This window comes from Notolepis coatsorum (genome assembly GCF_963971535.1).
Source record: "Notolepis coatsorum genome assembly, chromosome: 10".
NCBI classification, from domain to species: Eukaryota; Metazoa; Chordata; class Actinopteri; order Aulopiformes; family Paralepididae; genus Notolepis; species Notolepis coatsorum.
The window spans coordinates 13,291,211-13,312,435 of record NC_140174.1 but is presented as its reverse complement, the minus strand read 5'-3'; the positions used below and the strand labels follow the sequence as shown (position 1 = coordinate 13,312,435).

At 41.6% G+C, this 21,225-nt stretch overlaps 2 protein-coding genes across 2 annotated transcripts in view; one reads left to right on the top strand and one right to left on the bottom strand.

The window, feature by feature from the left end:
• rhot2 (ras homolog family member T2) overlaps positions 1-7,212 on the top strand; it is an 85,094-nt gene extending 77,882 nt beyond the window's left edge. Inside the window, exon 19 of the mRNA XM_084322814.1 lies at positions 4,991-7,212. Coding sequence (XP_084178940.1) covers positions 4,991-5,108 — 118 coding nt within the window. The 3' untranslated portion in view covers positions 5,109-7,212. The remainder of the gene's footprint in view (positions 1-4,990) is intronic.
• A 4,574-nt stretch (positions 7,213-11,786) lies between these two features.
• Positions 11,787-13,283, bottom strand: h1-0 (H1.0 linker histone). Its single transcript, XM_084323255.1, has one exon. It carries the CDS (start codon positions 12,973-12,975, stop codon positions 12,364-12,366), a length of 612 nt encoding a protein of 203 aa, XP_084179381.1. The 5' UTR covers positions 12,976-13,283; the 3' UTR covers positions 11,787-12,363.
• Between the last annotated feature and the right edge of the window lie 7,942 nt (positions 13,284-21,225).

Below are 21,225 nucleotides of genomic sequence, written 5' to 3'. Positions count from 1 at the left end.
TACTCCTGAGGAGCGATGGTAATCCACTTCGGCGGGGAGCTAACGTTATTAGCCGTGTTGTGAGCTCTGATCAATGGCTGACATTCAGGATGTAAAAAACTAACTAGGCACTTGCCGATTGGTGGTAACAGCAGAGGCGGGTGCAAGCGGTATGACGTAATTGGCAGAATCGACTGTCAATCAAAATTGTTCTGTTGCTTTGGTTGAGAGTATTATTATAAAAAACAGCTGTGATGCGGTATTCAGCTAAACTCTGCGGTGGGCGTGATGTAACAGCGATACCGCGGTAATGCGGTAATCGCGGCAGCTCTAAAGTAAGGTATTGAGCATTCAATACTCTATGGCATTGGTGAGTGGATAGCAGGAAGTTATCTATACGCGTGGGGGTGAGAATAGAAGGAGTAATCTCTAACCCCTGGGTGGATTCCCCTCCAGGCGTCTGTCAAGTTATAGTCCTTCATAAAATAAATGGTTGTTTTTGCTGCCTTGGTAGGGGAAGCCGGGTTGGTTGAGGACCTATCTAGCACTGTATCCAGGCAGAAGTTGAAGTCCCCTCCCACAAAAATGATGCCAGTTGCCTGAGCTATAAGAAGGAAAATATTTTGGATGAAGGCGGGGTCGTCGAAGTTAGGTGCATAAATGTTCAATAGTGACCAATATAGTAGTACATTTGTCCCTCAACAAGTACAAATCTGCCTCTAGGGTCAGAGGTGGTTTTGGTGGCAACGAAAGGGATGTTTTTATTAATAAGGATTGCGGTTCCTCTTGATTTGGTATTAAAGGAGGAAGCAAACACCTGTCCAACCCACTCTCTTGAGTTTCTTATGCTCCTCATCAGAGAGATGCGTTTCCTGTAGGTATACAATGTCTGCTTTGAGTTTCTTTAGGTATGAATAGACCTTTTTCCTTTTGATTGGGTTGTTTAGGCCTTTGATATTGAATGTTATGAATTTAACTGGCTCCATCATTTCATCTGTGTGGTTGTGTTGTAAAGTAGTCTCCATCTCCCCACCACTCCATGTCTGGATTATTCTCTATTAGAGTATAAGGGTACCGATATATCTCTATATGGAAAAAAAATACATGTAGTACAGACGGAAACATACATAGAATACAAATAGAACATAAAAACATTTACCCCTATGCCTGTCTCCCCAATTGAGACAGGCTGATAAATCCCCTGTTGACAAGAGTGTCTTCCAATTGTGCAGCTTCACTCTTAGCCTATGTAGAGAGGCTCCTGTCTCTCATTATGTTATACACATCTTATTTGTGTTTTAACCCAAACTATTGCTGAGGAGCAAATGAACATTGTTATTTACATGAACAACCAATAACTTGGAGAACTGGAGATAGGTATGTGTAGAATTGTACCCAACCCTTGTTTCATGTTCAAAAGCGACATCAATTTAAAGGGAGAAAAAATAATAGATGGATATTTAAAATATATATGTATATATATAGTAGGTCAAACTGTCCTTACTTATATAAAACCATTGTCATTCGCGAAGTGACAGTGATATGAAAAGTTCCACCTTAAGTTCTAGGAAACAGAAAAAGCAATCCCATATCCAAATTAACTCTGGCAGGTCGATTTTGCAATATGTCAATTATTATGTAAAACTTGTCCTTCAAGAAGTGGTATGAGAAAAAAAAAAAAAAATACAAATAAAAGTTACACCTTTGATTCTAAGAAGACCCAACCCTTGTTTCATGTTCAAAAGCGACATCCATTTGAAGGGAGAAAAAATAATAGATGGATATTCAAAAGATATTATGTATATATAGTTGGTCAACATGTCCTTATTTATATAAAACCGTTGTTATTCGCAAAGTGACAGTAATATGAAAAGTTCTACCTTAAGTTCTAGGAAACAGAAAAAGCGATCCCATATCCAAATTAACTATGGCAGGTCGATTTTGCAGTGGTATGAGAAAGAAATTGAAATAAAATAAAAATTCCACCTTAGATTCTAAGAAACAAAACAAGAAACAAAGAGCAAACGGAGAAGAAAAAAAATAAAGATTGCAAACTATGGTGGTAGGTCGACTTTGTAACATGTCCATATTATATAAAGCCATTTTCATTCAAGAAGTGACAGTGAAATGGGAAGTTCCACCTTAATCTCTAAGAACCAGAAAAAGTGTATACATATACCCGTAAATTCTTTCACGGTCGATGTGGAACGTCTATTATAGTCTGGTGTCCCGGTCATTGAACGGGTTAATCAGACAAACTATGGCAGGTCTACTTTGCAGTATGTCAGTAATTATATAAAGCCATTATCATTCAAAAAGTGACAGTGATATGAAAAGTTCCACCTTAGATTCTGAGAAACGACAAGAAGTGATCACATATCTATACAAAATGTGGCAGGTCAACTTTGCAACATGTCAATAATTATATATAACCACTGTCATTCAAGAAGTGACATTACCACAGGAAGATCCACCTTAAATTCTAAAACTGGGGAAGCGATCACGTACCCATACAAACTATGACCGGTCGACTCTGCTTGTTTTCTTTCACGGTCGATGTGGAACGTCTTTATAGCCTGGTGTCCCAGTCATTCATTTAACGGGGTTTTCAGCTTGGCCAAATCGTTCCTTGCAAAATGTCTTGGCTTCCTCCGGTGTGGTGAAAGTGTAGACTTCTCCCTCCACCAGTGTCACCCGGAGGCGGGCGGGGTGAAGGAGCCCGAAGAGTATGCATTTACGGTACAGGATCGTTTTGACCTCATTAAACACTGCACGTTTTTTAGAGAGGGCTGCGCTGTAATCCGGGTAGAATTTTATTTATAGAGTTTTATTCTGATAGCGGGGTTCGTTTTCTCTGGCCCAGCGTAATGCTCGTTCCTTCTCCTGGAACCGGTGGAAGCATACTATGATGGATCGTGGCGGGGTACCTGTTTTGGGTTTGGGGAGTAGAGATCGGTGTGCTCTCTCCAGCTCTGGTGGCTTGTTGAATACGTCGGGACCCATGACTTCCATCAGTAGATTTGCGACAAATTTAATAGGGTCTTGTCCCTTTTCGCTGTCTTCGGGGTACGTTTACAATACAGAGGTTGACTCGCCTTGAACGATTTTCCAGCTCGTCGACCCGGTCTAGGAGGGTGGTGTTGTCTCTTTCCAATTTGCGTATGGTTTTCTCCGCTTTGACGAGACCATCAAAGTTATCTCCCGCGGTGGTTTCAACTCTGGCGAGGCGTGCTTGAAAGGAATTAACCGTTTCGTGAAGTGCATCCACTGATGTTTGTAGGGGTGAGAGAGAGTTCTGTAACAAAGTTGAAAAGTCTTCTCTGAGGCTGGATCTTTGTTTTGCTTGAACTTCGAGTAGAATAGTCATGGATAGGGCGTCTTGACAGTCTTCTCTGTGCTCCGTATTGACTGCGACGTCTCGTGCGGCCATTGTCTTGCTAGTAGCGTTAGCTCTATTGATTGGAGTTGTCCGTGTCGGTTGTAAGGTCGCTTGTTTAAGATGTCTGGTCCTGTCGTTGTTAATTTTTACCTCGGTAGGGTGTTTGTTAAGTACTGTAGGAGTTTTGATTTTCTGTGGTTGAAACGTTTTTTTAGATGTTAGAAATGTAAATTATTAGCGTGAGGCAGGAGAGCCTTCTCGACCACGTCTTTCTCCTACGCCGACATAACCGGAAGTCCACGGATTGTTTTTTAATCGGTTCATTTCCATTTTATAGCATTTTGAAAATCGCTTGTTTCTTGAAACTTCCAGAAGATTCTGTGATAAACGCCCTTTACTGTAATACACACAACTTGAGTCCATTCCAAAAGGGTGCATTACCATCCGGGAGACGATAGGGGGCGGTATTTTCCCAATGGAGCTCAGAGAGAGTTTGCAGCACTGACGTGATACTAGAATGATGAAATATGAATTCAAATCGTTAATAAATAAAAAAAAAACGCTATATGGCATCGTTGGCAATAAACGGTTAGCATGAACAAACGACATATAGCGTCGTTGGCAATGAAAGTGTTAATGTCTTAGTGAAGATTGATTTATATGAAAACCGATGTATGTATAATTTAGCTAGCTCGCCAACGTTACTGTGATTAAAGCAAACGTTTAAAAAAATAAAAATAAAAAACATTTAGTAAAAAAAATAATGTATTATAATTTTTTCTGGAGGGGCAGGGCGTCCCATTGCCCGCCAAGGCAATGGTAGGGAAAACACTGGTATAGTTACTGCGGTTAGCTTCTGTATAGTTACTGTGGTTAGGTAAGAAGTATGTGCAACCAGGGCGCTGAAAGCTAATAAGAAAATGTATACGATTAATTTTATAAAAACAAATTAATAATATTCCACTTCTGTGAGATGGTCTACAATATAAAGAAGATCTAAACATTTGTTTTTAGTGACGGAATAAAGAAATAATAATTTCGTTATCACAACTTCCTGTAATCACTTGACCCACTATAATGGATCAGGGAGATGGTTTTGTGAGATGAATGAAAAACGCAGATGCCATTTTGACGGGTATTTCTCCAACAAATCATCAACATACAAACGCCATTGTGTGGCACAGGGGTTGTTTGTTCTACCAGTTGAAACTATCGCCTGGGACTTTGGCTTTTTGTGAGGGAAGTGGCCTGAAAATGTAAGCTCCGAAACCAGAGCGAAACTGTTCTGAATAGCATTGTGGGCGGAGCCATTTGATCACATTAAACTGCGTTCTGAATAGCATTGTGGGGCGGAGCCATTTAATCACATTAAACTAAACTGCGTTCTGAATGGCATTGTAGGCAGAGCCATTTGATCACATTAAACTAAACTGCGTTCTGAATGGCATTGTGGGCGGAGCCATTTGATCACATTAAACTAAACTGCGTTCTGAATGGCATTGTGGGCGGAGCCATTTGATCACATTACGGCAGAACGTTTTACCTCCCGACTGACTTATCAACACTATTCATTGACTCTCTCTCTCTCTCTCTCTCTCTCTCTCTCTCCCCACACCCCCCTCCCCACCCAAGGCACCTGAACGGCTCGGACATGAGCAACACCTCCTTCTGGTTGAGAGTGACGTTAGGAGCGGCCGTGGTCACAGTACTCGGCTTCGCCATCTACAGAGCCCTGGCCAGACACAAGTGACCGAACACATCCTGAGCAGAGAGAGAGACGCCTCCCTCCGGCCTTCCAGCACCGACCCTCCTCCTCCTCCACTCCTTCTGACCAACAGCACTCTGCGCCCGGCAGACTGTCATTTTATTATATAGCTCTGTCCAACGACCCCAGGCTACCCCTCATAGTTCAGTCCTTGTCTGGGCTTCACGCTTCTCCACTCTGCCCTCTGACTCACTCAAAGGTAATAATCCAAAGGCTATTGGAGGCCCCCCCCCCCGCCGGCTTTCTCTGCCTCGCACTGTCTATCCAGGCTAAGCAGGGGTTAAGTCTCCCTGCGCTGCTGGACGCAGTGATATACGCCAAGAGCTGCTACTGTACATTAACGTCCAAGCGGGTGCTTCCATTACATGGGGAGGAAGAGGCCACTGTGTCCAGCCCATCATCACCAGACCCCCTCCCCTCCCCCATCTGAAAAGTGTTAATGGTGAGGTTGGATTGATAGTATTATATATATATGTATATATATATATATATATATATACACAAGCAGTCTTTCCTGAGCTAAATAGAAGAATGCCAAATTGTGAATCATATCAAACCACAGACAGACTGATCGACGACCAAAGGACAATGTGAAGCGTCTTAGCGGTCCGTGCTCCCAACAGTCGGGCGGGAAGTGTCTCGGTTCCGAGCCTCGGAGCCTCATCGACGGAGGAGGTCTCCGCGATGCCGAGACATGGCCCCCGGCCAGCAGGCGTCCTGGGCAGCCGCGCCTCACAGCTCCCTGGGGGAACTCCTCACGTCAACGAAGGACCTTTTTTGTTTTCGCTTCGACCGAGCCACCAGAGATCATTTTAGATTTTCAGATCCGAGTTTGCCAAATACAGAAGCCGCTCCAGAAGTCTAGCAAACCCCACAAATAGCCTGTTTGCCGCCTCTCTATAGCGTCTAGGAATGAAGCATTTGAATGCGCTAGAATCCGATACAGCTCCATACGGTCTCTGCAGTTATATTTAGAGGATCGTTGACGCCGCACGGACTATTAGCAGAGACGAGAGGCGTGAAGCACGTGGAACGCATCGAACGCAATAAGACTGACAAAGAGAGACGTTTTGTTCACGTCGGAATTTTAACCCCCCCCCCTGCGCTGGGAGGACACACCTTGCAGACGGAAGAAGCTCTTGTCCCTCCTTCACTTTTATCTCTGGTTTTCTTGGATTGGAATTTTGAAAGAAATATTTATTTCAGTGAAATCTTGAATAGGTTGGTGTTCATGCGTCAGGGTTGGCTTCAATTCACCTCAATTTAAGACGCATAGTGAAATCTCGGCTGTGAGAATCTCGCCCGGTATCACAGAATAACGAGAATAGCGAATGCATGTTAACTCATTGACTGCCACGCTGTTTTTCCATCTTTAATATCTGGTGCCAGCGTTTCAGACCATTTTGATGATGTTTGCAGACCCATCGTATATTCTATATTATAGCTATGGAGACAATAGTATGGCTCATTTGAAAGGCAATATTTATACTCCAACAGGGAAAAAACCGTTTATTTCTACATACCTTCGTTCCTGCGCAATCCCAGGCTAAAAAGCGTCCCGTTTAAAAATAATTCATGCTCATTTCCTAGAATGCGAGATATTGCGTGTTCCGTGCTTGTTGCTCGTCTGACACCTATATTATTACAAAGGTAACATGACCATACATAGAATTGTTCTATTAACAAAGCCACCTGGGGGGGGGGGGGGCGGTTCACAAAGGCATGTTTTAGGATGGGGTTCGGTAAAATAGACGTTTCCTTGGTCAGCAGCTCCGTCAAACCCTGTCCACTCTTGCTCCGAAGTGTCTGAGTCTGAACAGGAACTATTTAAATAAATAACGTTAGTTGGCTCTGGAGAGCTCTGGCGGCGACTACCTAGGAGCGGTGAACAGATAACGTTACATCCTCGGCCGGTTTGACTATAGTATTTTTATGATTTACCAGAAGTGCTGAGTCCAACGTAGTCTGGTGAAAACGCACCTTATGGATGGATCGTCACCTTTTGTCCTCTTCATAATAATCTCCAATAGTTTGCTCCACGCGAGCACCATTGCCGAGGCACTTTGCTGGCTACTGTGGCCAGAGAGCAACTCCCCCCCCCCCCCCCCCCCCCCCCCCCACAGGAAACTAGCCCAGATCAAAAGGTAGGCGAGACTGCCACCTATCGGGATTCGATTGTCATTTCAATTCTAATTATCTTAGGCCATGTCCAGACGAAACCGATTTCGGTCGTATCAGTCAAAGTATTTGATCGTATGCACCTTTCATCCACACGGAACTGGGTTGTGGCAGCCTGAAGACGCTATTTTCTGAAACGGGCTTCAAGAGTGTGCAAATCTAAAGACGCTCTCCTTTGCGCTGCCGTCTTTACAAGTGATACGAGTCTTTTCCTGAACCGTTGATGCGATAGCCCACCTCTCCCTTAAACCGCATGTGCAAACTCAGCCAACATCACAACCACCGTCGACAACAGATTGACATCTCCCTTACAGTGTTACAGAAGCTATTGAGCTTGATCGGGCTTTTACAGCTAAATGTACTTTTTCTAAAAACCCAAGTAGTAGCCAAGCACATACTGTTCCATAGCATACGCATGACAAATCCTCTCTTACCTTGACGATTAAAAAGCCTCCATCATTTAGTAAATAGTATTCCCATGGCTGGTGTTGAGCTGTAGCCAGCCAGCTAGCATTGATGCTGCTAACCAACTAAATACAATAGAGTCTAGACAGTGGTATCCTGAGGTAACGTTAAATACAGACAACGTTTGCTATCGAAAGGACTGGACACAGGGACAAGTTAAACATCAATCAATTACTTTAATACAACACAGGTTGTATGGCGTATGGACTCCCTGGGTCTAGAAAGCAAGTTGTCGTCTACTCTAAGCCATCCTAGGTTGTCAAAGTGGGCAGGGGTGAGGTGTGTTTTAGGAGTAAGGTCAAGCAGTAGTCTGACCAGTTTGTTTTGAGATGTTTGTAATTTTGTTTTTATGCATGTCTATGGCTTGGGGGAAACATGCACTTAGAATCACCAGAAAGTTTTTCGAAATAGTGAAATGCCATGTTGGCCTCAATATTTTCAAAACAAATTATATGAAAAGGTTATGAAATGAACAAGAATGTGATAAAAATATTTAATAAAAACGGAGCTCAACGCATACATTTGATCGTCGAAATCAGTTTGTTTCCCCAATACCAAGATGGCGGCGGTCTCGTGACGTCAGTTTCTTCGAGAATTAAAATAAATAACGGACTTCTGGTTTTTGTTTTTATTATTTCACCATATACCATAAAACATAAAGTCTCAAAATAAGTTAGAATAAATACAAATGTAGCCGGTACAACGCTGTACCTGCCAAACACTTCGACCATGCCTTGAGTGGGAGTCGAACCCCGGGCGTCCGCACTGCGGGCGACATCACAAACCGCTGCGCCAAGAAAGGAATTCCTCTCTAACTAACCATGTCTATCCTGTCTCTGAGGATCAGGGGAGTGAGTTTTACTTTCACGTCTATCTATCACACTATCGTGGTACATATCCGTTACATTCACCCCCCCTAAACTCACTCCACTCCACCCAAGGCACTTCCATTGGGGAGTGAGTTTTACTTCTATGTACCGATTGTACCGTAGTCACACTATCGCGGTACATATCCGTTACACAAACAACTTCATAAAATAGCGTAAAACACGAAACGTCTCCAAATAAGTTAGAATAAATACAAACAACTTCATAACATAGCAGTATTGTGTAATAATTCTCAGTATTGTTTGAGCCGCGGTCTCTCTCTCTCCACTCCTTTGGAAACTAACGTTACGTTAGCTCAAAAGCACAGAACCGGACGATAAGACAACGATAACACTTCCGGTCGGGCGGTGTCAAAATAAAAGAGCGACGTCTTAAACAGGAAAGACATTTATTTTGTAAATTTGTGGCACGCACTTATTTCTTGAGACACTGGTTTTTACGGAAACCTTTTTTTAATAAACTAAATGAAACGAAAACGATCAATCGTTTTTCGTCTGGACAAGGCCTTAGGGTTACCAGGATCACACACAAGATCCGGTGGACTGTTTAGTATCATAATAATAATAAAAACGAGTATACTCGTTTTTGGTGTTCAACGCATGGGCGCCAGGCAGTCAATGAGTTAATATGCTATCATTAACGAACATACCCGTTTGTATTGACATTCGTTTGCGTGGGTTGAATTGAGCGCGCGTTGCGCTCTGGCATCGAACATCTTTCTTCGTGTGGAAAGACTTTTGATTGTATTATTAAATCTACCCTTTATTTCTTTTCTCTCTTTTCAAACACGGGACAATGGTTTTGTTTCTCTGCTTGTTTTACTGGGGACTCCGCTGATTCTACAGGATACATTTCTGCCACTTGTTATAAACTCTGCATATTATTACTGACTGAAAATGAAATGATCTAGAAGCTTACTTAATAAAACAAAGCCGGGACTGTTGACTTCATTTCGCATTAGAAGAACTGTGTAGTAATATTCCACTATGTTGGGTTGCTTCTATGTAGATACACAGTGGCTCAGGAGGTAGAGCAGTCGTCTGGTAATCTGCAGGTTCCCGGTTTGATTCCCGCTCCTCCCGGACAGCGTGTCGAAGTGTCCTTGAGCAAGACACTTAACCCCTAATTGCTCCCGATGAGCAGGTTGGCACCTTGCATGGTTGCGTCCGCCGTCGGTGTGTGAATGTGAGGAACAAATTGTGAAGCGCTTTGGATAAAAGCACCATTTACCATTTACACAGCAAAATAAGCACGTTGTTGTTTTGAGGTAATAATTTTCTTTTAGTAATAAAAAAGTAAAATAAAATAGACCATTTTGAATTAAATAGGACCATGACAATTATTTTACAAGATAAAGACATTAATTTAAGTACTGTCTCTAGAATTTAAGGTTATTGGCATAACACTTCAGTCTTGTTTTTATGTATGTAATTATTCCTCACATCTGTGTGATCGCAGTGCTGCTGCGACCAGTCTGATAGTGTTGCATAACCCACAGTGCTTTTGTAATTTTGGAGATGTTGACGCTGTCAAATTGGATGAATTTACCAAGCAAAGCTGTAGCGGGAATGTAGGTACAACGCCAGTTACGATCCTGTTCCACGTTACATGGATTTAATAAAAGGCTAATTAAATCCATGTAACGTGTCATATTATGACCCGCTCGAAGAACGATTAGCATTTTATTAAATCATATTTAGATATAGATTCTGAATACACACTGATCATTCAATGTACAGCCGAGTAAAATCGTTATTCTCACGACCTGTTTGAAATTACTGTATAGAGAGGGTCATTTGTAAATTATATTTTCCTTTTATCAGTGACTATAAAGTATACAGACTGGCTGAGCTAAAGAGGAAACATGCTGTTCCAGGGAACGGCCACCAGGTGGAGGTGTTGAGCTAAATACGAAACGTGCTGTTCCAGGGAACGGCCACCTGGTGGAGGTGTTGAGCCTCAGGTAAGGCACAGCCTCCTCGACGCCAGGAGGACCGTTACAAAGGCGTTATAAATCCAAATGTGGCCAGGAATGGTTGCCGCAGGTTTGCTTTGCATTCCACACGCATTGCATTGTGTTCTATAAATTGTGGTATAACTATATCGAGAGAGAGAGGTGTGATTTGATTGAGGTGCATCATGGACTGGGCTATTAAAGGGATGAGCAGGTTGAGAGGCCGACCCTGTTGCTTAAGAAGGGGATTAAAAGCAATCATGTGCAACTTGCAAATGGTTCATATTGAGCCGCTTTTATATACAGATTTACAGAATGACTGATGGATGTTATTGACACGTGGTGATCAGGCAGGGATGCCCACACTTTAAGACGTGGTGGGCTGAATGATAACGTGGGTCACGGGCCAGGAATCTAACTGGAAATATATAATTTTACAATTGCAATAAGCAAATGTGTATCATGCACTCTTCCTACTATACTAATATGTCTATGCACTCAAGTTTCAGACACTGTTTGATGAACATAGTTACTCGGCTGCCAGAGTTAACTTGTACCTTCCTGCTGACTTGTACAGAACTTGTAAGTCGCTTGGGATAAAAGCGTCCGCTAAATGCAAATGTAGGGCCTCCGTAGCTACAACCACGTGACTTATGTCAAGGCTCTAATCAACATTCATTCACGAGCTCCATGTAACGCGGAAGTGCAGTGGTCGATGGCGCCAGTTCTAATCAACATTCATTCACGCGCTCCATGTAACGCGGAAGTGCAGTGGTGAAAAACAAAGAAAGCCCTCTTATTGGGTAGTTGAATCTGTTGTTCTGCTATTGGTCCTCTTTCATATAATACCCAGTATAGATATCTATGGTAACAGCAAGCAACTCCATCGTGACATTTACCGTCGCTTTTACGCACGCGAAATACGCGCTCAATAAGTTGCCAAACACCCACTCTTTAGTTAGAAGATGACAAATGTTTATTGTATTACAGTATAAATAGTTGTAAAAATGACTTACAGAGGACGCCTTCTTATTATTGGGTTGATTGGTTGTTGTTCCACTTCAATATACAGCAGAATAACAGCCTACATCATTATAGCCACAATAACTCGCTAAACAGATACCCTTACAAAAGTGTATTGTATTACAGTATAAACAGTCTTAAAAGTGAAAACACGGTGAGATGTTTTGATATCAAGAATCAATGGAACGTGTTTTTTTTTTTTTTTACAAAATGTAGCATCAATAGACAACAACAATTATAGAGCCACCTCACCTCGAGCATCATTTGAAAATCTCGCTGACGTCCGCTCAGCTGCCCACAGTTCCACACATTGTGAAGGCTCAACAATGCTCGCTATTGAAACGTTTGTATTTTCACTATGACCTCGTGCAATGACAACAAGTCGGGTGCCTAATCGATAAAAGGTCAATTTTTTAATATTGTATATATATTTTTTTCTCGCAAATTGTCTACTAAGACCCTGGGCTATACGGGTATCCAATGACCGGAGAGAGAAACAACAGTAACAATATTAATTAATGTTGTCGAGACAAAAAATAAATCTCACAATTAACTTTTTTTTACAGCATAATAATTAGCCTATAGTGCAATAATGGAGTGGAAACAGTTGGTAAAAACATTAGGATAAAGTTCGCATGGGACCATACAAAAATAATACATATACGAAAACATTTCCCCAAAGTATTTACAATGACTTTCTGCAATAATCAAAGTCTCTGATGATAAAGTCATTTACTTCTTCTTCGCTGCCTTCTTTGCGGGCTTTGCTTTGGGCTTGGCCGCCTTCTTCGCGGGCTTCGCCTTGGGCTTCACCGCCGCCGGCTTTGCCTTCTTCACGACGACGACGACCTTCTTCGCCTTCGCGGCCGGCTTCTTCGGAGACTTCTTCACCTTCTTGGGCGGAGATTTAGGTTTCTTGGACTTCGCCGGAGACTTGGCCACCTTCTTGGGCGGCTTGGCCAGCACCTTCTTGCCGGGCTTGGCGACTTTCGCCGCCGGCTTCTTCTTCGCCTTCGCCTTGGCGGCGGGAGCCTTCTTGGGCTCCGCGGCGGCTTTGGCCGCCAGCCTGAAGGAGCCCGACGCGCCGGTGCCCTTGGTGTGGACCAGCACCCCGGAGGTCTCCAGCCTCTTCAGCGCCAGCTTGGTCTGCCCGTCCGCGTTGTCCCCCACCTTGTAGTGGGCCTTGACGTACTTCTGGATGCTCTGACGGGACGCGCCTCCGCGGCTCTTGTCGCTGCCGATGGCCGCCTTGATCATGTCCGAGTATTTGGGATGAGCGGCTGGTTTCCTGGGCTTTGTTGCGACCTTTTTGGCCTTCGCCGGTGCCGCCGTCGTCTCTGCCATAATTATGATCGACTTTCGAGTTATTCAATAATAATAATAATAATAATAATAATAATAATAATAATAATAATAAAAAAAAAATCGATCAGGTCAACAGTCCAAACTGTATAGGTTCTGATCGCGTCACGGGAGTCCAAAAAAATCTATATTTCCAGAAGTATATTATTCAGGCTTTTTTCCCTCAAATAATCAAACGTGCGTTTTTTTTTTTTTTAAGTCGAAAAGTTAAATGTTGTTTTTGTTTAGTTTCTAATAATGAGCCACGCTGCAGTGTGTGCCGCCACGTCACAGCCTCTATGATTAATATGAATGTTGCATCTTATTCCACAACTGCGTCTGCGGGGCTTATGAAGGCTGCGTGCGGACGTGATTGAGAACACCAACGGGCAGCAGCTGATCCAGCAGACATCATGGAACTCAACACGGTCCTGTTTGTGTTTCTTCATCCTCACATATCTGTCAAATATGAACCCCCTGGACGCGCACAGACGCGCAAAACACCACGATCCGCTCGGAGACACATTGGGCTTCGGACACATGTGGTTGTCGCGCTCCGGGTGTCCGATCGGGCAACTTTTATTCCAGGAAAACCCACTGGAAGTATTGCGTGTTGTGATCAATTTTGCAGAATTCGCATTAAATTGACCCAAACGCACCGCGCCGATCGTCCAAACGGCGAATGCATATCGAAATTGAATCTATGCTCCGACGAATGCACGGGGTTTAATCAATGCAAAAGGTCGTTATTGCTTTTAATACAGCGATACAGTTATCCAACTAACACAGCCCAGCCATTGACTTTGAGTGACGTGGTTGAGATTATTTACTGTTAAACCGCGTATAAAACAAATGTCACACTATCTGAGTGATCGATGAAGCCCGTGTTGATACGCTTGATTAATATATGTTGTGATCGGGCGCGTAGGTTTTTCCTCATTCGTGTATTTTTGACAAAACGTGTTATTATAACTGACACCATGGCATGGCACAGTCGCAACTGAGCTTCCATTGTCAGGAAAGTTGCCAACGCCTTCCGAGGATATTCTGATATTACTTCATAAAACCTCTAAACATTATTCGAGAGAGCGGGGTACATGATCATATTTGACATAAGGTGTTACACCAAGTGTCGTCCAGAGACTAAAGTAAATATAGAAATGCATTGATGGCATTCTTTTGTTCTGCAGCCGCAGTCAATAACATGTTTGATAAGTGTTGTGTTGTTGTTGCCCTGCATGCAGAACCACCTTCTGTATAGAATGCGTCCTGTGCCATCCCCTTGAAGGTACCTCTGTGCCACAACACAACACTTACTAATGGCAAACTTTGCGTTTAATCCCCCGATATTAACATTTAAATCTGATATTCCCCCAGAAACGCCATCTTGAATCCCTTTATTCACTATTTAGGTAAGAAAAAAAAGTACACCCGTGCTGTAGGGACAATCATTGATTATAAGTTATTTTATTTGCCTATTTCACTGTATATTATTTTGTACATCCTTCACTTTCTTTCCATCCGCATTTTTTTGGCCGTGTCCATGTCAAGCTGGCCACTCTTACTTGTTATAATAGAATAGAATCGAATAGAAGTACTTTATTAATCCCGGGGGAAAGTCAGCAGCACCACAGATCGCTCACAATAAACATTTATAGGTAGTCAAAAATAAGAATACACAGTCAAAGATATACATTCTAAAATGTGTATATACATTCTAAAATATACAGTAAAATGTACAGGAAGAAATGTAAGGGGGATGTTGACAATTTTGAAGTCATACATGGATGGATATTGAGGTAACATTATAGACAACATAGGGTCTATTGTTTCACCTATACTGTACATTTGTCTTGTACCTGTGTCTCTATACTGTACATTTGTCTCTACCTGTGTCTATACTGTACCTGTGATATACTATATGTATCTCTATACTGTACCTGTGTCTCTATACTGTACCTTTGTCTCTATATTCTATGTATCTCTATACTGTATACCTGTGTCTCTATACTGTACCTTTGTCTCTATACTCTACCTGTGTCTCTATACTGGACATACTGGACAAAATAAACATGTTTGTTTAATATTGAACTTCATCTGGATTGATTCCCCAGTATATATACAGTCAGGTAGAGTATAGAAACATAACATGTATCTATACGTCTCTACCTATATATATACTGGCGAATCAATCCAGATGAAGTTCAATATTATACGGAATGTATTTCTGTCTTGTGTGTCTTTCCCTCTCTCTCTCTCTCCTCCCTCCCCACTGACTTCAGCGTCTGTTGCCTTTAGCGAGAGTGGGTGAGTTTATCTGCCTGGCTGAGGGAGTGAGTGACAGAGTGAGGGAGCGAATGAGAGTGAGTGAGTGAGTTTTAAAGAGGGAGGGCGGGGCGAGCGAGTGAATGCGTGAGAGTGAGGGGGGGGTGAAATAGTGAATGTGAAAGTGCGTGCGCTGATATAATGAACACGCGCAATGGCGCAATTCTATATACAGGCAACCTTTTCTTCGTCGACCCGTTCGCGATGTTAATGATTATTAACCCGGCGAGAAGTGAAGATATATATATATATTGTTACATGAATGTGAACCCGAGTATTACAGCAGGCCACTTTGCTCGCCCCGGTAGACCGCGTTAGACCACTCCCTTCTCGACAGAGTCCTTAACCCTTTCACTGCCGCACTACCAAACGGTTAACCCTTTGATTGATTGATTGATTGATTGATTGATTTATTGATTGAAAACTTTATTAACAGATTGCAGAATGGGTACAATACAGTACAGCTCAATACACACAATTGTTAAGGGGATGCAGACTTTCGTCTTGTTTACATCAGGGTCCCCCATTTTCAATTAATCAGGATTTCACTGCGACAATGAATACACAGAAGGTTAACCCTTTCACTGCCACACTACAGAAGGTTAACCCTTATATCACACTACCGACGGTAACCGTCGGTAACCGTCGGACCGTCGGTAGTGTGATAGTAAAGGGTTAACCTTCTGTAGTGTGGCAGTGAAAGGGTTAACGGCTCGGATCAACACGGTCCTACCGAGTTAACATCATGTCACCACGTCACCCGGTGACCTACAAGTTGTATATCCCCGTCGTTACACTTGGCCTACTTTGGAGCGATATATATATATATACTTGTGACGGGATTGAATTATCTCCTGTCAACATTGTTATTGTTGTAGAGCTTCTTTATTTTTTTTATTATTTTTAGATGAAGTATATGGTAGATATGATATATGCTGGTGCTGGTGTTAATGTGTCTTGTCGATGGTGATAATAAATTATAATGGAAATTTGAATAAAAGCAAATTACCAACAATAGTCATGATGATCAAAATTATTTGTAGTAGTAGACTAGTAGTAGTAGTGGGCTACTTGTGGTTGTTGTAGTAATAGTAGTAGTAGGCTGGCTAGTAGTGGTTGTTGTTGTAGTAGTAGGCTTGTAGTGCAGTAGTTGTAGTTAATAATAGTAGTACTATAGTAGTAGGGTACTAGTGGTTGTAGTAGGCTAGTAGTAATAGACTATCGTCTTGTTTACATCAGGGTCCCCCATTTTCAATTCATCATCATACATGACATACAGATAGACAGTAGGCCTACTGTTACATCTAGACATTTATGACATACCAGATCTACAAATGTACAGTACTGTTTATGAGTACAAAAAGAGTTTAAAAGAGAGTATATACATTTGAGGGGGAAGCAACTGTACATTGGAGGAGGTAGGGTAGGTGGGGTGGGGGTGCGGTTGGGTAGGTGGGGTGGGGGAAACTGTATTGGAGGTGGTTGGGTGAGTGGGGTGGGGGTTGGGTAGGCGGGGGGGGGGGGGGGGGGGGGAGAAACTGTACATTGGAGGGGGTTGGGTTAGGACATTTACCGGGGCCAGTTTCGAATTACAGTCTCCCGTAGGTGCTCTTTGAGAGTGGGTAGTGATTCACATTCCTTTACAGCTTTGGGTAGGGCGTTCCACATTGATGTGGCATAATTGCGAAACGTGTTTAGTCCCTTGTTTGAGCCGAATCTGGGTTTCACATGATTTGTGGAGCTCCCTCTGGTGTTGTGGTCGTGGTATTCACTGACCTTTGGGAAGTATTTTGACATGTACATGGGTACCTTGGTCGTGTAGTGTATCTTGTAGACCAGGCCCATTGCAAGTTGCTGTACTCTGTTGTCTACTCTAAGCCATCCTAGTGGTTGTTGTAGTAGTAATAGACTAGTAGTAGTAGTAGTAGGCTAATAGTGGTTGTTGTAGTAGTAATAGGCTAGTAGTAGTAGTAGTAGTAGTAGTAGTAGTAGTAGTAGTAGTAGTAGTAGTAGTAGTAGTAGTAGTAGGCTACTAGTGATTGTTGTAGTAGTAATAGGCTAGTAGTAGTAGTAGTAGTAGTAGTAATAGGCTAGTAGTAGTAGTAGTAGTAGTAGTAGTAGTAGTAGTAGTAGTAGTAGTAGTAGTAGTAGTAGTAGTAGTAATAGGCTAGTAGTAGTAGTAGTAGTAGTAGTAGTAGTAGTAATAGGCTAGTAGTAGTAGTAGTAGTAGTAGTAGTAGTAGTAGTAGTAGTAGGCTACTAGTGATTGTTGTAGTAGTAATAGGCTAGTAGTAGTAGTAGTAGTAGTAGTAGTAGTAATAGGCTAGTAGTAGTAGTAGTAGTAGTAGTAGTAGTAGTAGTAGTAGTAGTAGTAGTAGTAGTAGTAGTAGTAGTAGTAGTAGTAGTAGTAGTAGTAATAGGCTAGTAGTAGTAGTAGTAGTAGTAGTAGTAGTAGTAGTAGTAGTAGTAGTAGTAGTAGTAGTAGTAGTAGTAGTAGTAGTAGTAGTAGGCTACTAGTGGTTGTTGTAGTAATAGGCTAGTAGTAGTAGGGTTGATTGATTGATTGATTGAAAACTTGATTAACAGATTGCATAATGGGTACAGTACAGTACAGCTCAATACACACAATTGTTAAGGGGATGCAGACCAGAGAAAGACTTTCATCTTGTTTACATCAGGGTCCCCCATTTTCAACTCATTAGGATGGGTACTAGTGGATGTTGTAGTAGTAGTAGTAGTAGTAGTAGTAAGCTAGTAGTAGTAAGAGGAGGAGTATTTATTTAACATTAATTAACAGTTAACTGATGGTGTGTTAGTGGAGTATTAGTATTTCCATAGATATGATCATAACCATTGCTATTTCATTCTTAATATTGTCCATATAGATATATACAATGCATCACTGTGCCTCACTGCATCACTGAGCACAGAGTGACAGTTACCATCTTCCTGGACTTTTACTTTTGAAACAACACTGTGCAATATTACACTTACTGTAGACTTCAGTATATTTTTACTGTATTTATTTACTGTATATTCTATTCTAGTCTTATTCTTAGGCAATTTGTTTTGTTATTCTTATTCGTGACTTGTTCTGTCTAAATGTTTAATGTGATCGATTTGTAGTGTCAAATTTCCCTCGGGATAATAAAAGTATCTCTATTCTATTCTATTCATGGGCTTTAAGTATTGTTACTCTTTACAACATTTGTAACTTAGGACTTATTTAATTTAAAATGTTTGTGGACAACATGCCACTATCTGGTGTCAAATGATATGTCTTTCATAATGCTTAACATAGTGCTCGGATCATTTATTTCAGATTTTCATAAAAGTAAGTAAGTGGGTTGTAGGAATTATATTCCACATGTATTTGGAGAAGATAGCGGCACCATGAGTATCAGAAACACTTAGTCGTAGAGTTACACAATCTAAATTTATCCGATGCCAACTTGTAATTTTAGCCTTTTAAAACCCTCTCAAGTCCTAGCCTGCCTCTGCCTCAGTGCATTCTGGGTAACATCATTCACCATTCGAACACTCTCCTGGACTGGTGCCGTGGCTCTGTTGTCTCAGGGTCCAAAAGCAGACGCACAGCGGAGGGAAGTCGTAACGCTCTCCACTTAGAGTCTCTCCTGAGCTGCAGATGCTGTTGATAGTTCCGTTTACTCTCGTCTTTGCATATAATAAGATAAATGCAAACGAAATCAGGTCTTTAGATTCAATCAACTGGCAACTATAGAAGGAAAGGTCAAAGGATTTGGGTGAAGAAGTTAATGTTCCCTTTATTGGTTTTAAAATGTTCATGGTTTCATCACACTTTGTCATGTTGAATGTACTGTTCAGAAAGTACATTTACCCCCTCTTACTCATATAAGAGTTGTTGTTGTAGTAATAGGCTAGTAGTAGTTATTGTAGTATAGTGGTAGTGGTGGTAGTAGTAGTAGTAGTAGTAGGGTACTAGTGGTTGTGGTAGTAGTAGTAGGGTACTAGTGGTTGTAGTAGTAGTAGTAGTAGTAGAGTAGTAGTAGGCTACTAGTGATTGTAGTAGTAGTAGTAGTAGTAGTAGTAGTAGTAGTAGTAGTAGTAGTAATAGACTACTAGTGGTTGTTGTAGTAGTAGTAGTAGTAGTAGAGTAGTAGTAGGCTACTAGTGATTGTAGTAGTAGTAGTAGTAGTAGTAGTAATAGACTACTAGTGGTTGTTGTAGTAGTAGACTACTAGTGGTTGTTGTAGTAGTAGTAGGCTAGTGATTGTAGTAGTAGACTACTAGTGGTTGTTATAGTACTAATAGTAGTAGGCTACTAGTGGTTGTTATAGTACTAATAGTAGTAGGCTACTAGTGGTTGTTATAGTACTAATAGTAGTAGGCTACTAGTGATTGTAGTAGTAGTATTAATAGTAGTAGGCTAGTTCAAGTTCAAGTTTCTTTATTAGTTGTTGTACAAAAATACAGAATACTTTTATATGAAATGCTTTTTTCTGTTTTGCTCCTGAGTGTGCTAGATAAAAATAGATAAGTATAAAATAGAAAGTCAAAAGTACGTAAACAAGTGTAAACAAAAGTGTTCAATATACATTATATATAATACAGAGTAGAACAAATTTGTAACTGAGTTACAATACAATATACAGTACAATGCAGAAATGCATGGGATGAGGTACAACTTAGGGTAAGGTGCAATGAGGTATGAATTGTAGTGCAAATCTCTTTACCAATAAATATAAAGTGTGTTAAAGTGGGTGCTACAGTGAGTTGTTTATTTAAAGTGAGTGTGTACGTGTGGATGTGTGTGCTGTGAGTGTATTTGATGGTTTGTTACATAGTGTTATTGTCGTTGAGCATCCTGATGGCCTGGGGATAGAAGCTCCTTCTGAGTCTCTCTGTGCTTGCCATGAGACTCCGGTATTGCTTGCCTGACCGCAGCAGTTCAAAGAGGCAGTTGTTTGGGTGGCTAGAGTCTTTGATTATTCTCTTAGCCTTACCCCTGCAACGCTTGTTGTAAATGTCTTGGAGAGTCGGAAGCCCACCTCCAATTGTGCGTACGGCTGAACGGGTCACTCTTTGTAGTCTGCTACGGTCTTGTGCGGTGCTATTCCCAAACCAGGAGGTGATATTGCCAGTCAGGATGCTCTCTATTGTGCATGAGTAGAAGTTCTTAAGGATCTTCTGACTCACTTTGAACTTCCTTAGGCACCTAAGGAAGTAGAGGTGTTGCCGTGCCTTCTTGACTACACTGTCAATGTGTGTGGTACATGTCAAGTCCTCGGATATGTGGACTCCGAGGTACTTAAAACTGTTCACTCTCTCGACCGTGTTGTCGTAGTGGTTGTTGTAGTAGTAGTAGTAGTAGTAGGCTACTAGTGATTGTAGTAGTAATAGTAGTAGTAGTAGACTATAAGTGGTTGTAGTAGTAGTAGTAGACTATAAGTGGTTGTAGTAGTAGTACTAGTAGTAGTAGTAGTAGTAGTAGTAGTAGTAGTAGTAGTAGTAGTAGTAGTAGTAGTAGTAGTAGTAGACGACTACTAGTAGTTGGCTTCCTCTTACTCTTTATACGTTATCTTGTGCTACAACATTATCATATGTTCTTTAAAATTATATCGAATGTGTGTTTGTGAAATATTTACCCAGCATGCTCCATCACAGTGCAAAGGAAATTTCTCCAAAGTCATTTCTTTAAAGAGCGTTCAGGCCCTGTGTACCATCTGGTCTACATTGTTTCAAAGATCAAAATTGCTCAACATTTCACATTGTATTTCTCTGGCTATATTAGCCTCCATTAAGCTTCTTCCGTCTCATTGTACAGTGATTTCATAGTCGTACAGTGATTTCATAGTCGTTGTACAGTGATTTCATAGTCGTTATACAGTGATTTCATAATCATTGAAATATTAGGTAGGTGAATACTTGGATCGAGGTCTTTTTATTG

Bases quoted from the DNA above. Each gene is read 5' to 3' on its own strand.
- h1-0 (XM_084323255.1), bottom strand. From the start codon at position 12,975: ATGGCAGAGACGACGGCGGCACCGGCGAAGGCCAAAAAGGTCGCAACA.